This window comes from Zonotrichia leucophrys, chromosome 14 (genome assembly GCF_028769735.1).
Source record: "Zonotrichia leucophrys gambelii isolate GWCS_2022_RI chromosome 14, RI_Zleu_2.0, whole genome shotgun sequence".
Classification (NCBI taxonomy): domain Eukaryota; kingdom Metazoa; phylum Chordata; class Aves; order Passeriformes; family Passerellidae; genus Zonotrichia; species Zonotrichia leucophrys.
The window spans coordinates 15,140,665-15,161,148 of record NC_088184.1 but is presented as its reverse complement, the minus strand read 5'-3'; the positions used below and the strand labels follow the sequence as shown (position 1 = coordinate 15,161,148).

General features: G+C 49.7%; 2 protein-coding genes across 2 annotated transcripts; one reads left to right on the top strand and one right to left on the bottom strand.

Annotated features, from left to right (window-relative positions):
- Positions 1-3,143: 3,143 nt before the first annotated feature.
- GFER (growth factor, augmenter of liver regeneration) lies at positions 3,144-7,029 on the bottom strand. The gene is made up of 3 exons (XM_064726280.1): positions 6,769-7,029; positions 6,121-6,317; positions 3,144-5,438 (listed from the first exon to the last, which is right to left on the bottom strand). The coding sequence occupies exons 1-3, from the start codon at positions 6,994-6,996 to the stop codon at positions 5,276-5,278; spliced, it is 588 nt and encodes a 195-aa protein (XP_064582350.1). The 5' UTR covers positions 6,997-7,029; the 3' UTR covers positions 3,144-5,275.
- Positions 7,030-15,480: 8,451 nt separating this feature from the next.
- Positions 15,481-20,341, top strand: NOXO1 (NADPH oxidase organizer 1). Its single transcript, XM_064726138.1, has 8 exons — positions 15,481-15,833; positions 16,229-16,309; positions 16,424-16,487; positions 16,967-17,147; positions 17,364-17,545; positions 17,728-17,841; positions 18,227-18,344; positions 18,557-20,341. The coding sequence occupies exons 1-8, from the start codon at positions 15,768-15,770 to the stop codon at positions 19,125-19,127; spliced, it is 1,377 nt and encodes a 458-aa protein (XP_064582208.1). The 5' UTR covers positions 15,481-15,767; the 3' UTR covers positions 19,128-20,341.
- The last annotated feature ends 143 nt before the right edge of the window (positions 20,342-20,484 follow it).

Genomic DNA, 20,484 nt, shown 5'->3' with positions numbered 1-20,484 from the left:
TCAGTCACACCGTGCTGGGACGTGCCAGCCAACAGCTGACATTGGTGCCTGTCACCTGCAGCTGTGCACAGGTGAGCAGAGCTGACAGGTACACAAGGACATGGGGCAGCTCAGGCCATACTGGACATGAAGAGCATCCACAGCTACATCGAGCTTTGCTGCCAAAATACACTGAAAATAAGAAAAGCTTTGTTTAACTGAACACAACCCCAACAGGTCCTCAGATTCACGAGCAGGATGCAACCTGATGGAAAAGAGGTTTGTGAGATGGATGGAGATGAGGGATTTTATAAGTGTGAATGCTCTCAGGCCCAGGCTTGTGCAGCACAAGCCCATTAAAACACCCTCTCTGAAAGAGATTTTCATCTAAACAGGAAATACAGGCAAAGGCTGCCCTAACAGCTATTTTTACCCCCATAGGCAGAAGTGAAAGTGGAGCTGCAGAAGATGAAGTGACTTACCTGGTGTCTAGCAAGAAGCTTATGACTAAAAAAGAACTGAATTTTGATCTCCAGAGCCTCCAGTCACGTGCTCTGGCCACAAAGGCATTGTCTTTTATTCCTTGTATATCTTTCACACCATCTGAGCAGCAGAACATGAGGCACAGTCACAGAATCCACTTTCTTTTTTACTTTTTTATGCACACCTGGATGGAAAAAGCAGGGAAAGCCCAGCTTTGCCTGACCATACTCAGAATTCACAGGGCACATCTCCATCCAGCAGTGGGACTTGAGCTTAGAACTAAAGCTTGGTGTTCTGGGAAACATGGAAGGTTTTAGGGGCTGCATTAAATGCCTGGTGGGACAGACATTAAATTAACTGGAAACAGCATTTTATTCTACTTCCAAGTGCAGATTTCAGTGGCAGGCAGAGGAATAACACATCCCTCATTTTGGTAATATACAAGAGGCTTGCACACTCGTTCAAAAAGTAATTGAAGACACCAAAATCTCCTCCCAAAGTCACAGGAAAGGGACCAGGATGAGGTAAAACACTTGGTATCCAGAGCAGTCTTGTTCCAGAGATGGGTAAGATGTGGGAAAGTCAAGGAAATGCAAGGAAGTGCAAGGAAATGCAAGGAAATACATGGCAATACATGTAAATACATGGAAATACCTGGCAATACAAGGAAATGCATGACAATACATCCTCTGTTGCCCTCTACTGTTGGCTTGGTCAGATGTGGAGGGAAGCACACTGCAGCCAGGAACCAAGGAGAATCTTGCAGCCAGGAACAGAAGCCAAGGAGAATTACGAGATGTGCTGGATGGGAGGGAAAACTGGGACCAGGAGGGAAAACTGAGACCAGGACGGGGCTTTTGGATTTGGAGTGCTCGGGAGGAAAAGCATCAGCCTGCACTAGCACAGCCCGTGGGAGGGGAGGGCACCTTTCCATAGGAAGCAAGGGCAGAACTGGGCAGGTGCCAGTGCCAGGGACCCCTTTGGGGTACCAGCCCATGCCAGGTGCTGAGCCCAGAGAAATGCCAGCAGAACTTTCGGGGCTGGATCAGCCACCCCTCAGCAGGACTGTCACATGCCAAGGGGAACACAGCCCGGCAAAGGCTGGTGTGGATGGTCCCTGTGGGTCCCTTCTGGCTGAGGATATTCTGTGATTCTGCTTGTGGGAATCTTAACAGCAGTTACAAATATTCAGAAATGACAGAAAAATCAGCTCCATCGGGGTTGGGGGTTATTTTACATGCATCAGCACAGAGGAGGGTACAAACCCCATTTATCCTCAGCAAACAGCCTTGGTTCACTGTTTTGCAGAAGATGCCAACTAGCATCACCCCTCAGCTCCCTGCACTGGGATTAACAGCTGAACTGAGGGCTGGCCAGCCTGGAACCAGGGTCTGGTGCTCATCAACACTTCCCTGTGGGACTGACCCAGAGCAGTGCCCCAGCTGGCCCCAAGGCTGACCCTCATCCCCTTCGATTACAATTTAACTGATTTGTCTCCGTGCCATTATTTGTGGTTTTCTTTCCATGTTTTATTACTTTTCCCATTACCCTGTGAAATGAAGAGTTGACTTTACATCACCTTGTTGGCTGTGCTTAATCCTGACTTCAAATAATACTGGACAGCTCCTCTCCATCCTTCAGACAAAAACCCTGAGCAGCCATTCCAGGAATGGAATAAAACACCAACAAAATCAGGGCTTAGAAGGAAAGGAAAGAAAATCCTAAAAAATCCAAAGCCTTCCCTCTCCAAGCCTGTAGAACTCCAACAGGAAGGATCTCCCACACTGATTGGAACAGACTGAAGCAGAAGACACGAGAAAACAAAGCAACTCTTGGGAATCCTTCTGTAAACAGGAGCCTGTGTACGCCCAACGCGCTGCAAAGGAACAGCTAATCCCTGGAAAAATGTCAAAGGCACAGCGCTGCTCCTGCCAGCATCTGCAAGCCTGCCTGCCATCCATGGAACAGATGATTCCCCCGGGGCTCCCTGCTCTTTGCTTTTGGGGAGGGAATTTAAAAAAAAAAGGGAAAAAATTGAAGTGTGGTTTGAATGCAAACCAGGCCATGGAAACAGGAGTTTGGGAAGCTGCAGGGTTGGTCAGGCTCCTGTCACACAGCAGCAGCTCTTGAGACAGGTGGAGAGCTCCTCAGGCAGCACCTGCTCCTGGCTCTGCTCTTCCTCACAAGGGCTCCTCACATGGAGAAGCAGCTTCCCCATTCCAGGCAATGGGATTGCCAACCCTGCCCCTCAGGGATGCCACCCTGCTCCAAACCAGCAAGAGCTGAGCTACTCCCAACTCTAATGCTGCCCCTCACGCTGTCAGCAAGCCAAAAAAATCACTGGCATCCCATAAAATTCCCACTGTTCCCCATGTAAAAGCAAATTCTGAATTTACTGTTAAATTCCTGTCAAATTCCTGCATTTTTGTAGGGCCAACAGCATCAATTCAACAGCACAAGAGGAAGGGACCAGGAGCAGCCCCACCTTGTCTGATCAATCCACAGAGAATCACACAATTTACTTGAGCCACCAAACTGTAATATATAGATATATAATTATATTTATATCTATATCTTGCTTTGTATATATAACAGTAGTACCTTGGCATACAGAGGTTAGACCCACCAGCACAGCATGACCCCTTTTCCTAAGATCCCATGCAGCAGGAGTGAACCAGGAGTGAACTCAGTTGCTTTATTATTTTTACATCAACAGGAAATACAATTTGAACACAGAGATGTTTTAAAACTAGATTTAATCAAGAGCAATTAGTAAAGAAGTCACAATTTTCTGTACACAAGTATGAGGACCTCCAAAGGAAATTCCTTACCCAAGACTAAAACTTGTGGTACAAACAAGCAGCAGAACAAATTCCCCCAATCCTCACATGGTCAAGTCCACAGAGGTGAGGATATGCCTGAGAAACAACTACATCAGAGCTCTTCTGCCAAGCCAAAACAATGAGAGAACAAAGTGCAAGCAGAGATTTCATCAAATGGCCACTTGGTAAAGATAGAAACTGCCCTAAAAGCATCCTGGCTACAGCTGGTGGCCTCATTTTTGGGCAGGATTTGCTAAAGACACAGAGTCAGCTTGAAGGCTGTTCCCAAGCTCTGCCAGGACAGGAGAGGCTTTTCCTCCTGCACTGCAGCACCACCTCCCTGAAGGACACAAAGTGACCAGAATGTGTTGGGTACACCCTCCCTTTCCCCTCAGCACTCAGGAGTGGACAGGAGTGCTGGGGGGCTCCGTGTCCCTGCTGGCCCAGGGCAATGCACCTCCCCAGGCCCCTGGCAGATGGAGGTGACAAAGGATGGGCAGGTGTTTCACCAACCTGCTCGTTTACACTGAAACAAACGAGGGAGAAATCTCATCATCTGCTCCGTGGGCGAGGACACCGTCACACACACCAGTGGAGGGCAGATTGGAAAGGAGGAACACAGAATTCCTGCTTCAGCACAACCAAACCCACAGGGAGATGCCTGCCCACACCTCCCTCTGCTAAAAGTGTCCTGACAGAACTGAGTCAGATGGGTCCTACCTGCAAAAACGGAGGCCTGCCCTTTTGTTGGTCCTTTCCCCTCTAGTGGATCCCAATGAGCTTTTTTTGTGGGGGCTGAGTTTATTACCAAACACAAAACCCAAGAGCTGGGGTTTATTTGTTCTAAGAACCTCAACATGCTGGCAGGGAAATTTTCTGAGCACTTTTAACAGCCTGAGTGACACCTTCAATCACACTCTTCATGCAGTGTCTCGTTATCAGTTCGTTTGGGTTTGTGTTTAGAAATGTTACGACACGGAAAGTTCAGAAATCATTAGTCCATAAAAGTCTCACATTAATTTAACAGATCTGACTTGAAAGGCCTTCACTGTGCCACAAAATACTAAAATGTGTATCCAAAGGTGTTCCTGGTTCTCTAATCACTCAGGAGCCCACACAGTGGTGTGAGGACCAAAGGTTCAGATAAGAGGTGAGTCTGCTCTAGTTTCAGCAGCACCATGAATCTTTCCAGTCAAAACTTGCCAAAAACTCCAAGGCTAAATTCACAGGTGTGCTGTAGGGCATGAGATAAGGAAGCTCAATAAAACAGACAAGAAAACCTCAGCAGGAAGCAGGGAAGGAAAAAAACCTGTTGCTGTCAGGGTTTGTGCAAACCTCTCCCAGGCAGGAGTGCAGGAAGGGATGAGATCATCACCTACGTGAAGAACTTGAAATGATTTTGACTCTGTTGTGTCCTCTGACATGTTAAGTTGAAATACAAAACCAAATTGAGAAATCTGGGCTCCATGTTTTAGTGTTTAAATTAAATGTACCTGCCCTCAAGACTTTTACCAAAGGAACTGGACAAAAGAGTAACAACAAATGTTGGAGATGCTAGAAAGAGAAATCCAGGGGTACAGACTTGGCACAAAACCCAGCATGAGTTTTCTCTATTAGAACAACAGAAATGAAAGTGACAATTAATCAGATGTATTTTCTAAAACATCAGGCAATGCCTTGGAGAAGATCACTGCATTCAGGGAAAATTAACTCTAGCCACAGAAATAAGCAAATGCCCCCAAAATCAGGAAATGTCATCATGAAATGAGTTTGTCAGATTGACCCAATCTCAGAGGTTTCTGGCAGCCTCAACCCCTCAGGTACCATTACTTATCAAAATATCATTGGGCTAGGATTTTCAATTCTCCTTTTGGCATTGGATCAGCTCTGAATCAGTCCCACACAAACAGAGTTATTGACTCCCTCTGTCCCTGCAGCAACCCCGCAGGGACTGCACTGCTCTGCTGGATTCCCAGAGCAGTCCCTGCGGGTTAATCACAGCTGCCATCCTTCCAGCCATCCCTCCAGCGCTCATCCACACGGGAGCAGTCGAATTCCGACTTGCCCAGCTTCCTGTTCACCTCGTTGTGGAGCAGACACAGCCACCGGGAGAAGTTTCTCCTGGTGCTCGTGTCGGGTTGGTTCGTCCGTAATCTGCAAACAGGGAACGGCAAACAAATCAGTGGAAACTTCTGAGAAAGAAGCTGAGAGCAGCAGAAAACCTTACCACAGAATCCCAGAATGGCTTGGGTTGGAATGGACTTTAAAGATCATCTCATCCCAAACCAAATCAAACACCTCAGCCCATTTCAGTCCTTGCCTCCACTACTCAGATTGCCAATACAGGGCATTTTAGAGGGTAGAAGAACACTTGCCTCCTGAAAATTATTCCAGTCTAATTCTATAACTGTTCACAAGCCCATTTTGAACCAGAAAACTCCAAAATTGCCTCAGGGAAGCCTTGGAGGCAGCACAGAACCCAACAGCCTGAGAACAGGTGTTTGTTTTTTGAGTAAGTTTATCTGTGATTGATGCAATAATGGAAGAAACCAGTTCAGGTAGCTACAAACTCCAAATGCAGGAAGAGCTGCTGATATGCAAACTAGCTGCTGCAGCCCAGCACTTCTGGCAAGCCCCTCCAACAAAAAAACTGCTGAGGCTACTTACCTTTCCCTCAGATCTTAGAAAAACCCATTGAGGAAACTCACCTTTCCCTCAGATCTTCAGAAAACCTGCTGAGGCCACTCACCTGTCCTTCAGAGCCTCAAAAAACCCACTGAGAAAACTCACCTTTGCCCAGATCCTGAAAAAACCCTCTGAGGGTTTTCCCACTCACCTCTCTCTCAGGTCCTCTGCGCAGTGCTTGCAGGGGTAGAACTTGGAGAAGAGGTTGATGAAGTCCCTCATCTCCTTCTGCTGTGTCCCGGTGGGCCGGTCAGGGTAGTAGGCAGCCATGGTGTGCAGGAAGGCCCAGGTGCTGCGGCCCAGCTGCTCGATGTCCAGGGGACAGTCCCGAGGGGGCTCTTTCGCCTCCTGCAGAGGGACAGAGGAGTGTGAGGGGACACCGGGGCGGGTGGGGAAACAGCCCTTTTGTGCTGGGTGGGAAGGTGAGGTGGGGTAACAGGTCCTTCACATCCCTTCTGAGGTCATGGCAGAGTCCCCTCACACCTTCTGAGGGGACATGGCAGAGCTCCCCTCACACCCTCTGTAGGTCAAGGCAAGGACCCTTTCACACCCTCAGGGGACATGGCAGAGCCCCCCTCACACCCTCAACGGGGGCAATGGCAGCGCCCCTCACCCCCAGGGAGAAGATGGGGACTCCCTTCCCATTCCCACTGAAGGGAGCCCTGTCCCCGGCTCCTTCACACCCTGAAGGGAACACCCAGCCTCGTCCCACTTGCGGGAGCAGGATGGAGGACGGAGGGAGCGCTGCAGGGACTGAGGGTCGCCAAGGGCCCCAGGGAGAGCTCCCGCCGCGCCTCACCGCGGTGCCCGGACCCATCTGCTTCCTCTGGTGGCTGAACCAGCTCTTGAAATCCATGCAGGCTCGGCATGGCTTCTTGGGTGTCTCTTCCGTCTCACCCTGCGGGACGGCGAAGGAGAAGGAGCCGCTGTCGGTGCCCGAGAAGGGCTCGTAGCCCCGACCCGCACGGCCCTCGCTGGGCGCCGCCATGATGGCGCCGCGGTGCAGGACGGGCCGGGGCGGCGCCATTCACGCCCGGGCGGCGTGAGGGGGCTGGGACCCGGCACGCGCCCGAGTGCCATTCCTGGTGTGTTTTTACCAAAAACCAGCAGCAAACTCTGTATTTAAGTGTCGTGTGTGAGGAGAACACGATACTCCCGTCTGTGCATCCTCGATTTTACTTCACATCGCCCTTGGGATGTGATGGAGCTGTGCTCACCCACACAGTGGGAGGCTGAAGGGGGTCTCCCTCTGCTTCCCCTCTGTGTGAGGGGGATCCGCCATGATACCCCCTGAGGGTGTGAGAAGGACTCTGCCATGATCCCCCCGAGGATGTGAGGGGGCTCGGACATGTCCCTTCAGTGGGTGTCAAAAAGCAGTTCCCCTCCTATAGCCCTCCCAAATGAGCACAAAAATACGTTAAAATATGTGTTCCTCTCGGGTCTGGAGTATCTCTGATGAGGAGAGACTGTAGGAGCTGGTTAGTCTGGAGAAGGGATCCCATCAATCCATACAAATCCCTCCCAGGTGTGTCAGAGGATGGTGCCAGACTGTTCAGTGACAGGATGAGGAGCAATGGCCAGGAACTAAAACACAACAAGTTCCACCTTAACATGAGGAAGAACCTCTTTCCATGATAGAGGAAAGAGCAGAGCCCTGACATGGCAGAGCCCAGGGAGGGTGTGGAGCCTCCCTCAGGAGACATCCCAAACCCACCCGGGCACGTTCCTGTGTCACCTGTTCCAGGTGACCCTGTCTGGCCAGGGGCTGCACTGGGTGATCTTTTCCAAACTGCACTATTCTGGGATTCTGGGATGTAGATATTGTGTGTGCAGATCCCATGGCACACAGCAGCTCTCCTTCGTGACAGCGGTGCTGACGGGCACCTCAGCGTTATCTCCAGCAGACTCATACAATCAACAGGGCGATTTTATGGACAAACAAGTGGATAACTCCATTCATCTCATGCTCCTTTATAGCAACACGCCCATATGAAGTTCTCCATATTTTTAACACCTGTCACATGCTTGTAAATCCATACTGAGGGAGGATTTTCCTCTTTCTGGGAGTGTTGCCATGTGTCACGCCAGGGCAGGTGCTGTCGGGAGTGGCTGGGCTCCTCAGGATGATGGAGAGCCAAACCTGGTTTCAGGGCCTTGGTCTTGAGTGGACATTTAGCATTTTTTCTTTCATTCCCAGAGAGCCACAGGCTTGTGAGCACATGAGAGGGGTAACCTGGGCAACTGTCCAGCCTGGCATCAGACTTTGGAGCTTGCTCTTTCACCCCTGGGAAATGTTAATTAGCTGTGGCCTTACAAAATTCCTAATAGAGGTCAGAGAGTGAAAACTTGGAGAGCAGCACAGACTTGCTCACATCCTTCTTTTTGGCTTGATTCTGTCATGCTCTTAAAGGTTTGAGAGCCACAAGTATCCTACAATGAACAATATGAATTTTGTATCCACTTCAACTTTTCTCCTGTTCATCACCTGTAGGTCAAGTGAAAAATATTATTATTTTGTTTTGTGCGAACAAATCTATGTCCAGGATGGAGCTGGACCAAAATTTAAAAAAAATAAATATATATATATATATAAATTAAAAAAGTATATATGCAATTTATTTAACACAGTGGGGTGTAAAATGTGTATTAGAAAAAGCATCATTTTAGAGAAATACGTCAAAGACTTGCCCTCAAAAATACTTCAACACTTGCTGTGTTTCATGTGGAAATGGCTGAGCTGTTCCTGCTCTGTGGAGCACAGAGCTGATGGTCTGGATCTCCATCTTGGGGTCTCTATTTACCAGTGCTCCTTTATTTTTATTTATTTGCAGTTTCTTGGGAATACTTATTTGCTGATTTTTGTGAGGGAGGGAGAAGACACGTGAGTAACTGGTAGGAGCTGCTGGAATGGCTTTGTTTAAAGTTGTAGACAACTGTAAAGATAAATTTCACACGCAAAGAAAAGATCAAGTAGGGACAGCAACATTTTTATGTCTGTTTTCCTTGCCCACCAATAAATGTTTTAACTGATGCTCATGACCTCATTAATTTTTGTAAAGTCGGGAAAAAAGAGAATGAGATACTGAGGGAATTTCCTCTAGAGCTTTATTGTTTGGCCTTCAAGCAATTAAACAGGTACAGAGATGTTTCCAAGTCACAGCAATCTCTGGTTTGACCGTTAGCAGACTTTGCTTCCTTGATTGTGATTTAATTTATGGATTCAGTTAAAACATCAGCATTTTTATTGAAAAGGAAAAGCCTTGAAGGAGGCTGTTGGTTACAGGGATTTGTGCTCCGCGTTGCTCCCCTTGCCCATTCTGTGCTCAGCTCTAGCAGCAGAGCTGGCTCTTTAGGAAAAGGTTCTCCCAATTTTCTCCACTTGCCTTCAGCTTCAGCATCAGCTTGGATTTCAAAGTTTAAAAAATAGAGAAATGCTCCAAATGAAGTCAGAGCAAGGAAATTCACTTAACTGTCTCTAATTGAATCCAAGTGCACAGCCAAATTATTTCCATCCAAAGGAAGGAATGTGGTGCAGAGCTGAGGAAGGATGAGGGAATATTCCCTCCTGCTCCCCTCTGGACAGCCCTAACCCACCCAACCCTCTGCTCCCAGCACTGATTTAGGAGCTGGGGTGTGCTAGAACCTGTTACCAAACAAACTCCTCACACAAATTCGATTTTGGGGAGGAATCCTTCCCTGTGAGGGTGGGCAGGCCCTGGCACAGGTGCCCAGAGCAGCTGTGGCTGTCCCTGGATCCCTGGCAGTGCCCAAGGCCAGCCTGGACAGGGCTTAGGAGCAGCCTGGGTTGTATTCCTGCAGTACAGCAGGAAGCTGTCTTGTATTTACATGTAAGAGTATGAGCCGAAAGTCTGACCAGTGATAAACCAGCACCAGGAATTAGTCATAGACTTGCTTGAGAAATTACAGCCAACTAGGAAATAGCAACAACAACAAAAAAGACGTTTATTTCTAGGTATGTGAATCATATTGATCCTCTCTGTCTGCGTAGAAGAACTTTATCACCTGCAAAATTTCCCAAAAGCATGAATTTATCCCTCAGATATCACGAAGAAGCCTGCAGCCCCCTGCCAGGGAATGGGTGAGATGTGTCAGATCAGATCCATCCAGAACTGTTGAAATGTGTTCAGAACAGTCTGAAGGACAGCACAAGGCACTGCCTTGCTCAGATCTGGCACCTACTGACACTGAGTTTGTTCTTTTAAAGTTGGTGCCATTTTTATGTGTGGATCCTTTCGCTGATTAAAATGAGAATCCATGAGTAATGGTGATGGCAGGGGCAGGGAGAAAACCAAATTATTTATTATTTCTGTTTGTGTCATGCTCCAATCTATCTCCTCCTTCCCAGACCCACCCCGAGCTTCCCTGGAATCAGTTCATCCATTCTGAGGATAAACACAGCAAAACTGGGGGTTCCTTTTGTGCTCTTGAAAAACAAAGTCTTCAGTGAGCAGCTCCTGTTCCTCTTGGCTTTGCAATAGGAGAGTGGTCCCTGACTTGGGATAATTCCTTTTTTCCAGAAGGAGGTCAAAGGAATTCAACAGGAAGTCTCCTTCAGTGGGAGTGGTTTTCCTCAGGTAACAGTTGCTATGTTTTAAGAATTAAACCTAAATGAAAGAACAATCCCTTCCACATTGCTCTTCTCCTACCAGGCTTTTGAGTGAAGACTGGGTCTGGTTTTCCCTGGTTTCTGGAGGGCCCAAGGAACACAAGTTGCTGTCTTTGCTCTGAAATGCAGGTGGACATTTAGCTGGTGAAATCGCCAGGAGAGATAAGGCTTTGCCTACTCTGCTCCTCGGTGGCCGTGGGGAATGAGGAAAGGGAAAGAGTGGGATGAGCATCTCTGACTAATCTGGAAGGAACACAACGGTCCTGTCTCTGATCAATTTACTATATTTAGCATGATGTAAGAACAGATTTTCCCCAAGTGAAAACAGTATTTCTTCATGTTCACTCGTGCTTGCTGCGCTCGCTGTTGGCTGTACTGGTGTTGCTGGGATTTTCTCCCACCAGATTTTGGAATGTGTAGGGCAGGCTGAGCACTGCAGAGCCTCAAACGTCCTTGGAAACTCCACTCTGCTTTTCTTCTGCCTTCACATCTCATTTCTGGGTCACAGCACGTCCACAAAGCTCTGCCCTCGTGCTATGCACTCATCAAACACAGCTTTTTCAAAAAAAAAAAAAATTCAGGGAACCTCCTCTTCTTGAAGCAGCTTAAGTTACATTCTCACCCTTTCTGGAAGATTCCTTCTCGAATCACGCTTTTGTATTTTGCATAACCTTAGGAAAACATGTCACTTTTATAAAACAACAAGGAAATTATTTCAACTTGTGCTTGGTAAACACGAGCCCGTCCGCTGTGCGTGCCCCAGGCAGCGAGCAAAGCTCCTGAGACGGGCAGAGCTCTCCATGGGCTGGGCTGGGCCATCTCAAGGGCTCTGCAAAGAAAATGACACCTCAGGAGTGAGGTTTGAGGGGGTTTGATGTGATGCTGTGATTTTGGATCTTGAAATAAAGCTGCCTGTGAGGAATGAGTGCCCCCCTGCCCTGAGGAGGGATGTGCACCTTGGGAAGCTCCTGTGATGGAGTGGGAAAGGGCTGAGCTGCTGCCCGGGCTCAAAGAATTCCTGAACTGAGTCTGCCACAGAGAAATGCTTTAGTGCCTGCAGCAGCTGCTGGAATTAGGATAAAATGAAATACTTTCTTCTGGATTAGTTACTGCAAAATCTCTCATCCCAGCCTGTGTGAAAGTTCAACTGCTCCCTTTGTTCGTGATGTGAAGGAGACTTTTGTCAACTCCAGTGTCTGGGTTTTCATTATTCTTTTTAAATAAAGGTCTGTTTCTCTATTTATTAAAAGTCTAAAACCTCTTTGTACTTTTAAAATCGGCTTTTAGCATCTGGGCTTTTCATTAAAGGTGCTGATAGGTCATGTGTCATCACAAGTGACCTTCAAGAACAGTAAAGGGCAGGTTTTGATCCTGAAGGTGAGCAAGGGAAAGATGAAGCTTTTCCACCAGCTTTGTTCTAGGCCCCCCTTGGCTGTGCCCACAGCTCCTTTCTGTATCTCTTCCTCGCAGCTGCAGTGTCCTGAGGGTGGTTTGAGGACTTTTCCTCTCTTTGCCTTTCCTGTGCCGGCCATAGAAGGAGAAATCCCTGATGCACAGTCCCACACATCGTCAGCCATGAGGGGCACAGGTCATTCAGCAGCCCAGACACAACCTGTGTGTGTGGGACAGATGTTCAGGACACAGCTGCTCCTCTCCAAGCATTTGGGACAAGGCTGTTTCTTGTTGGACCTGGAAAATGGCTCAGGAGGAGCTGGAGAGCATCTGTGCACTCAGATTCTGCTTCTACTGAAGTTACTCCTCATCCACACTGAAATGAATAGAAAAGAGAGCATCAGTGTTTATTTGGCATGGAATGAGGCTGATCTTGGAATGGAGATACTCAGTGGGACAGCCCTGGTGACTCTGGGGCCTTCCTGCAGCCTCTGGGTGCCGTCCTTCCTCTTCCCAGCCGTGGGCAATGTGGGGCAGGCAGGCTGCTGTGACTCCCTGTGACAGTGCCTTAGTCACCTGCTGTGACACAAACATGTTTCTGTCCCCACAGGAGCTGTTTGTGGCTGGAGTGATGCTCTTTGAGTGGCAGAGCTGCACCTTGGTGGGGTGCAGGAGGCTCTCTTGGAGCAGACTGCAAAATTATGGGCGTCATTATGGAAAAATCTGTGTGTCCTGTATCTTGGCAAAGCTGGGCAGTGCACTCCTGCATATTGCCTGTTAATTTATGATCTCTTCGGTACCTTGCAAAACAACTAAAGGAAAATTTACTGCTGCCCTCAGAGCTGTGTAAATAAATATCAATGATGAAACAGCAGCATCCAGTAATTCCTGCTGAGTATCACTTTTTCTGGGCAGACCCCTCCTCCCCTGCCATTAATTATTACCCACGAGAGGCGCTGATTTATGGCAGGATGACATGGGAACTGTAGAAGACACAAAGTAAACTTGATAATGGCGGAAAAACAATGTTTGTCTTGTTTTTTATAAGCGAGCCCAAATACATCCAGCAGAGCTGCGGAGTTATGGCCTCTGCTGGTGGGTGACCCATCCTTGCCAATGGGTCCTGCCGTGGATGGGAGTTGTGGAGAGCTTTGGGGAGCACTGTGCCCATCCAAGGCCATCTGGCCCAGCCTCCTTTCAGTTTCATGGGCAGTGTCACGGCAGAGGTGACGTGGCTCCTGAGGTCATCCTGGAGCTGACAGTTTCGTGACATCACACTTGACACCTCTGGGACACCGACACTGCTGCGACAGCTGCAGAGCTGGAGCTGGGCCCTGCAGGTGACTCCAGAGGTGTTGGTGTCTCAGAGGTTTTCCCCTCCCCTCCCTGCACCTCAGTTCTGTGTCACAGAGACCTTCACTTCCACAAAACATTTTCTCAATAACCAATTATTAAGTTTTGAGCAGTTTTGTTCATATTTGGATTTATACAACACCGCAGTCACCAGCAAGCTCCAGTCAGTCCAATCTTTTCCAGAAGATCAGCTCTCCAAGCTGCAGGGCTGGTCCTTCTGCCTTGGGTGACTTGGAAACCCCTGTGTAGCTTCACCTTCCAGGTGTAATATTCCATTAGATGTTTTCCACACCCCCTTTCTGCTTGAATGCCCTGAGAATGATGAAACACAGCAAAACCAAGGCATTTCCTACTCTTCTGGTTTTTATGGCATCCTGAGATCAAGGTGCTCTCTGAGCCTCCCCAGCTGTCTCCTCATCCTGCAGCTCCTCCAAGGCTTTCCTTGTCTTTGGCTTTTCCCAGTCAGGATAAACATGCTTAAACCTTTACATTCTTGGAAATACATCGTGGTTTGTGTTTGCTCTGAGACAGGAAACCAAGCCAAGGTGCTTCACTGGGAGTCTTGGTCCCACATATTTCCAAGAGCCACTTAACAGAGCCACATGAGGGGGAGCTTGGCCCTGGCTTGGCTGCCCAGGAGAAGCCAAGGAGTGCAGGTTTGAGGACATGGAGTCAGCAAAGGGGTTTGGCACCTCAGAGACTGGAACTTTCTAAATAAATCTGCTGGATGAAGTAATTTCCTCTCACTCCATAAAATCCTCACTCTGTGATTTGGGGAGATTTACCAGCACATGGTTTGGCTGGAGGATTTGTAACGAAGGATGGAGGGTCTGATTCCAGGGCTGTGGAGGGCAGGGAGCTGCTCCAGATCCCTTTTCCACAGGGCAGCTCCTGTGCAACTTCCTGAGCCAGGAAATGCCTCGGAGATGCTGTGGGAGAGATTTTCTCTCCAAAATCCACACCAAACCAAAGCGCTCTTTGGATAACTTTCCCTTTTTAATGCAGGACAGATATCCAGCAGCAATAAATCCAACTGCAATAACCCTGCTTTCTTTGTCTCCAGAAACTGCTGCTCTGCTGTGTGGGAGCAGCCTCCCGTGCTCATGGATCACAAACCAAGACCCTCCTGACTGTATTTTCCAGAAGGAATCTGGTTTGGCTCCCTGTTCCAGTTCGGTGGGGGGTTTTGGTAGATGAAAAATCATCTGTAGCCATTGCTGAAGCTTTGAGGCACCAGGTGTAGCTGGGAAATGAAAGGGAGGCACGGCTGAGCCTCTCAGTTTGGGTTCCAATAATGATAATGATAAAGATAATTATAGTGAGAATGGTTCAATTGAGGCTTTATCAAAGAAGAGGCGCTTTGATCACACGGTGCCCATCAGCCCTGAGGTTCAGGGAGAGGACAGGCTGGCCAGGGCTGGAATTATCTCTGCTGCTGAGCCCCTGGGCAGTGGAGCTGCTCCTTAGGAAGAGCTGCTGGCTGCCCTGGGAGGGTGTGCACACCTGGCTGGACACAGGGCAGAGCACTCGGAGCTTAATTTCCATCACATTTACACCTGAGGAGCTTTCAGTCTTTTAGTTACATCCTGGGGATGTGTCTGTTCATTACATCGGCATCTCAATGGAGTTACTGATAAAACTGTCAGAAATCTATTTAAAGTAACTCAGCAGGAAAAAAAAATTGCAACAAATATTACTCACATTTAATGGTGCCTGATCTATGTTTTACAACCCATGTCTAAATCAGCCTTTGGGGCTGGAGTGAGCTCAGCCCGAGCTGCAGGTTGTGTATTACAGCCGCAAAACCCTCACCTGTGTCCCGGAAACATCTCGGGCCAGGTTCTGCAGCCCTGTGACCTACTCTGCCCCAGCGCTGGCAAACAGCCCCGCTCCCTTGCCTTCCTTCCTTCCCGGCACTGCTGAGTAAGGACGAGATAACAGAGTGTGTTTTTCCTCCCCGGCTCCCTGAACTCTGTTCCTCCTGCAGCCGGCAGCATTTGCATGTTAAAAGCGGGGCGAAAGGTAAAAGGCACGCGGCAGTTTGGCAAATCGCGGAATTTCTGCCCGGCCTGGGCGGAGGAGGAAGCTCGGGAGCACCTCTGCCCTGCCTCCTGCTCCGTGCCATTTAAATTGGGCAGTCGGGCTGGAGCTGCATCGCTGCTCCCTCCAGCTCCCATCGCTCCAGATCACATCCCTCCGTCTCGCATCCCTCCAGCTCCCATCCTTCCCTTTCCACCCCTCCAGCTCCCATCCCTCCAGCTCCCATCCTTCCCTCTCCATCCCTCCGTCTCCCATCCCTCCAGCTCCCATCCTTCCCTCTCCATCCCTCCGTCTCCCATCCCTCCAGCTCCCATCCCTCCAGCTCCCATCCTTCCCTCTCCATCCCTCTGGCTCCCCGCGAAGGAGGAGCAGCAGCCGCGGGGAAGATGAGCTCTAACAGGTATCCCGTGGATGTGAAGGCTGTCGGCTTCATGCAGTGCAGAAAACAGAAGGTACTTTAATTTTTATTGGGTTTTTTTTTGGCTTTGTTTTCTTCCTTAAATATAATTTACAAACTGGGAGACTAGAGGATTTTGCAGGGGTATTTGTTCGTTCCCCATAGTATTGGGATTGGAGCCTAGGGGTCTAGGATAAGGGGACTTGGTTTTTAATGAGCTTAATATCTTGGGGTTTGCCCTCTTTTTGTCACAGCACCATAAAATTCTCCTGGTTTCAGCAATGATTACCCATCTAGGACTATGAAATTTAGGACATACTTTTGTAGGTTTAATGTTTTATTTAATTTTTTAATGGGACATTAAAAGCCTCAACTAAACCACAGCAAATGCTAATTATCTGGAAGCATCCAAAATTGAACATTGTGATTAAATTGCTTCTTTTTCCCCAGAACTACATGATGTTTGTGTCCTGGTCAGATCAGAACAACATTCTCATCTACAGGACGTTTGAAGACTTTCGGAAATTCCATGTAAGTGAATTTCCAATTCCTGAAATTTCAAGGTTTGTGTCCTGGGGAGGGGAAGGAGCCTGGCCATGTGTCAGCTGTGAGGAATCACTGTTCTCTCCTTCTCCTTGCTTTTAGAAAGAGCTGAAGAGAAAATTCCCCACTGAGAATGGGTCACTGAGGAGTTTACCCAGGTTTAAAGGTAAGGACAAATCTCTGATGGACCAACAAACCCAAAAGTGATCAGGGACAGCCTAACCCATGATAGAGACTGAAGCCTCTGAGCCTGACCTTCCTCTGGAACAGATCAGGGGCTCACTCCTGCTCCTGCCATGGCACCACTGGGTCACATCATCATGTTTGGGTCTACTACAGACTTGAAATGACCCAGAAAGGCTTTTTAAATAGATAGCTGCACTTAGCAAATAATGCTACACTTCAAATATTGACCTAGAACTTCTTGAAACTTTACATGTGAAAAAAAGAGAAATTTTAGATGTTAAAAAATCCTATCAGGGGCTGTTAAAAATGACAGGGAGGGACGGACAGTGCCTTTGTACAGTTTGAGCTTGGGCAGGAAGGGTGGTGGCTGAGGGCACCTGGTGTTCAGGGAAAAGATGCTGCTCCAGGGACCCAGATCCATTGCTGTCCTATCCCAACTGTGCCCTTGTTATTTTGAAGGAATAACTATGCAGCAGAGGAAGGGTGGCAAGCTGAACAGGTGCCTGGAGATCCTGAAACTGCTGGAAACGTATTCCCAGGAGCTGCTGAAAACTGATGTGAAAATCTCCCGGGGTGAAGAGGTGAACCAGTTTTTCAAGGCACAGACTCAAGACCTCGATCCCTCCTTCCCTGAAAACAGGTGTGAAATATGAATTGTATTTTTTTGTTTGTTGGTGAAACAGAAATGTCATGGGATATGGATAGAAGGGAAACACCAGGGCAGTTCAGCTGGGTGCTTTTAATTTTGTTTCTGATGACTGAAGTATTTCTCAGTCTACTGCAGAAATGATTTTACCAAAATCAATACTAAACTCAACCTCTCACGTGAGTTTTGACGTGCACCTTCACTTTCCAGTGCTGTGATCATGCCCTCAGTGTTCAGAAGGGAGAAGGGCCCCCAGCCCCTCTCCATCACCCTCCCTCAGGCGTCGCAGAGCTACCGCTGCATCAAGGCCTTTGAAACCAAAGACACAAAGAACAAACCCTTCACAGTGGCTCAGGAGGAGATCGTGGAAGTGCTCATCAAGTACATGACTGGTAGGTCTGAGAGGATTCAGTGCTGGGCTGGATGGGCAGATGGATTCATAGCTAGGCAAATGCTGAGCTGGTGTCAGGGGTTCAGGAGTTTGCACTCCTGTCCCTTATGTCCCCTACCCTGGGATTATTGTCATGTCTTGACTTGCAGGCTGTTAAAATCTGGGTATTCTTCCTCTTTGTAGGCTGGTGGCTGGTGGAAAATGCAGACAAGCAGATAGCCTGGTTCCCAGCCACATACCTGGAAGAGCTTGATGCCTATGAGGACATCCAGAATGCCTTCAGCTCAGATGAGGAGGGTGAGTCTGTTCCTCCTTCAAAACGGGTTCTGCAAACCCCCACCACCTTACCCACTGCCTGGAGTCCCTGCCTGGACCTCTGACTCTTCTGGTGTTGGCTCTGCCACCACCTGTGGGTCATGGAACCATGGACTGGTTTGGGTTGGAAGAGAGCTTAAAGCCCATCCAGTTCCAACCCCAACACCTTCCACTGTCCCAGGTTGCTCCAAGCCCTGTCCAGCCTGGCCTTGGACACTTCCAGGGATCCAGGGGCAGCCACAGCTTCTCTGAGCAACCTGTGCCAGGGCCTGCCCACCCTTTTTGTAAAAAGCTTCTTTATATTCAACTTAAATGGATCAGAGGATTTTCTCCACAAGGCAAATCCAACCTTTCCCTCTCTCTGCAGGCAGCCTGTACTTTGTGGTGCAGGCCTACGAGGCTCAGAAGGCAGACGAGCTCTCTCTGAACCAGGGGGTGGTCGTGGAGGTGCTCAGGACGTCCCACAATGGCTGGTGGCTGATCAGGTGAGGCTTTCCCAGAGCCCTGTGGCTCCCCAGGGGAGCTGCTTGCTGTTCCTCCTGTGTGGGATGCACGGGAGCCCTCTGGGCTGGATGTCCTTAGCTGGGGATGTCCTCACACCCCGTGTACAGCACTGACCTGCTCCCCAAGTGCTCCCTCCCCTTGGCCCCAGGTGCAGGAAGGGTTTTCTCAGTGTTCTTTCCATCCCTGCCCTCAGGTACAACGGCTGCACTGGCTACATGCCCTCGCTGTGCCTCCGGCCCTACCAGAACCCTCACCACAAGCTCCAGAGCATCCTGAGCTGCAGCCTGCACGCCTGCACCCCGAGCCTCAGCTCCCGGGAGGAACACAGCTCTGCCAGGAGCAGATCCCGCTCCCTGCCCCAGGCCAGCTCCACCCCGGGGCTGGATTTGGGCTTGGACAGCTCCTCGCTGAGCTCGGGCAGCAGCAGCAGCGCCGGGAACGCCCGGCTGGCCTGGAAACCCGAATTGTCTCGGTCCCTGCCCGAGGTGGAGCCGGCCAGGAGCTCTCCTGGCCCGAGCCACGAGCTGGGCACACACAGCAGCAAATCCCCAGGGCTCAGTGCCAGGGACAGGAACGACTCTGGCTTCGTGGAGTCCTGCACAGCCGAGCCGCCCCTCGCTGACCCCGAGCTGGCCGCGGGTGTCCCCAAGGTGCCAGCCCGTCCCTCAGCCCAGGAGATCCTGCAGCGCTGCAGCACCGTCACCAAGCGGGCTGTGCAGCACTCGGCCCCCCGGCCGGCCCTGCCGGACCTCAGCCAGCGTTAGGGACCCTGGGCAGGGGGCACGGGGACAGCCCTGGCACCCTGCAGCCCCCTGGGAGCCGTGGGCAGCGGCTCTGGAGTGCCAGGGCTTGGGACTGTCCCCTCCCCAGGGACACAGAGATCCATCATTTCTGGATTGTCAGGGCTTGGGACTGTCCCCTCCTGAGGGACACAGAGATCCATCACTGCTGGAGTGCCAGGGCTTGGCACTGTCCCCTCCCCAGGGACACAGAGATCCATCACTGCTGGAGTGCCAGGGCTTGGCACTGTCCCCTCCCCAGGGACACAGAGATCCATCACTGCTGGAGTGCCAGGGCTTGGGACTGTCCCCTCCTGAGGGACACAGAGATCCATCACTGCTGGAGTGTCAGGGCTTGGGGCTGTCCCCTCCTGAGGGACACAGAGATCCATCACTGCTGGAGTGTCAGGGCTTGGCACTGTCCCCTCCCCAGGGACACAGAGATCCATCACTGCTGGAGTGCCAGGGCTTGGCACTGTCCCCTCCCCAGGGACACAGAGATCCATCACTGCTGGAGTGTCAGGGCTTGGGGCTGTCCCCTCCCCAGGGACACACACAGATCCACCACCTCCCTGGGCAGCTGCAGCTTCCCCAGGGAGTTGCTGGGACAGGGCTGAGTGGGGTCACCCGAGCTTCCAGCAGCTGCAGGGCTGGAGGTCACTCAGAGCTCTCCCCCAGGCAGGTGTTCCCCTCCCTGCAGTGCAGCTGGGCTATTCCCCATGCCAGGATCAGCTGGCACAGCCACGGCCACCATGGAGGGCACAGGAGTGGCACCAGAGTGCCTCAGTGTCCCCTGGCACAGAGGGGACACAGCCACGGGATTGGGGAGAGATGGGATGTATGATGGCACCTATTAACCCCCTGTTTTATAGGTATTTTTAAAAACTTTCTGACTTTTGGTGTCAGTTTGGGGTTTTTTTATACGTTAGTGGAGAGGCCATGAAACACAGGGATGGGCTGGATGTGCTGAATGGTTGTGAGAATAAAAAACCTGCTGGGGAGGAAGCTCATCCCTGCTCCCTGCAGCCACAGGAACACAACCAGGGGAGCCACAGCTCCTGTCCCACCTGGGGATGGGAACAGAGGTCACCTTTATGGACAAAACACTCCTCTTCCCAAGGGGACTGCCTAGTTACTGAAACAACAATCCTAAACTCATTAGCTAGAAATGAGTTAGAAAAAGAGTTACAGGAAAATCAAGACTTTTCTCTACACTAATGGCTTTAATTGTACTTATTCTCCCAGGTATCTGTTAATATTTTTATAAAGAACTTGTGAGGTATTTGTGTTGTTTGAATTTTATACATTTTTGTTTATGAAATAAAATACATGTAAATATCTC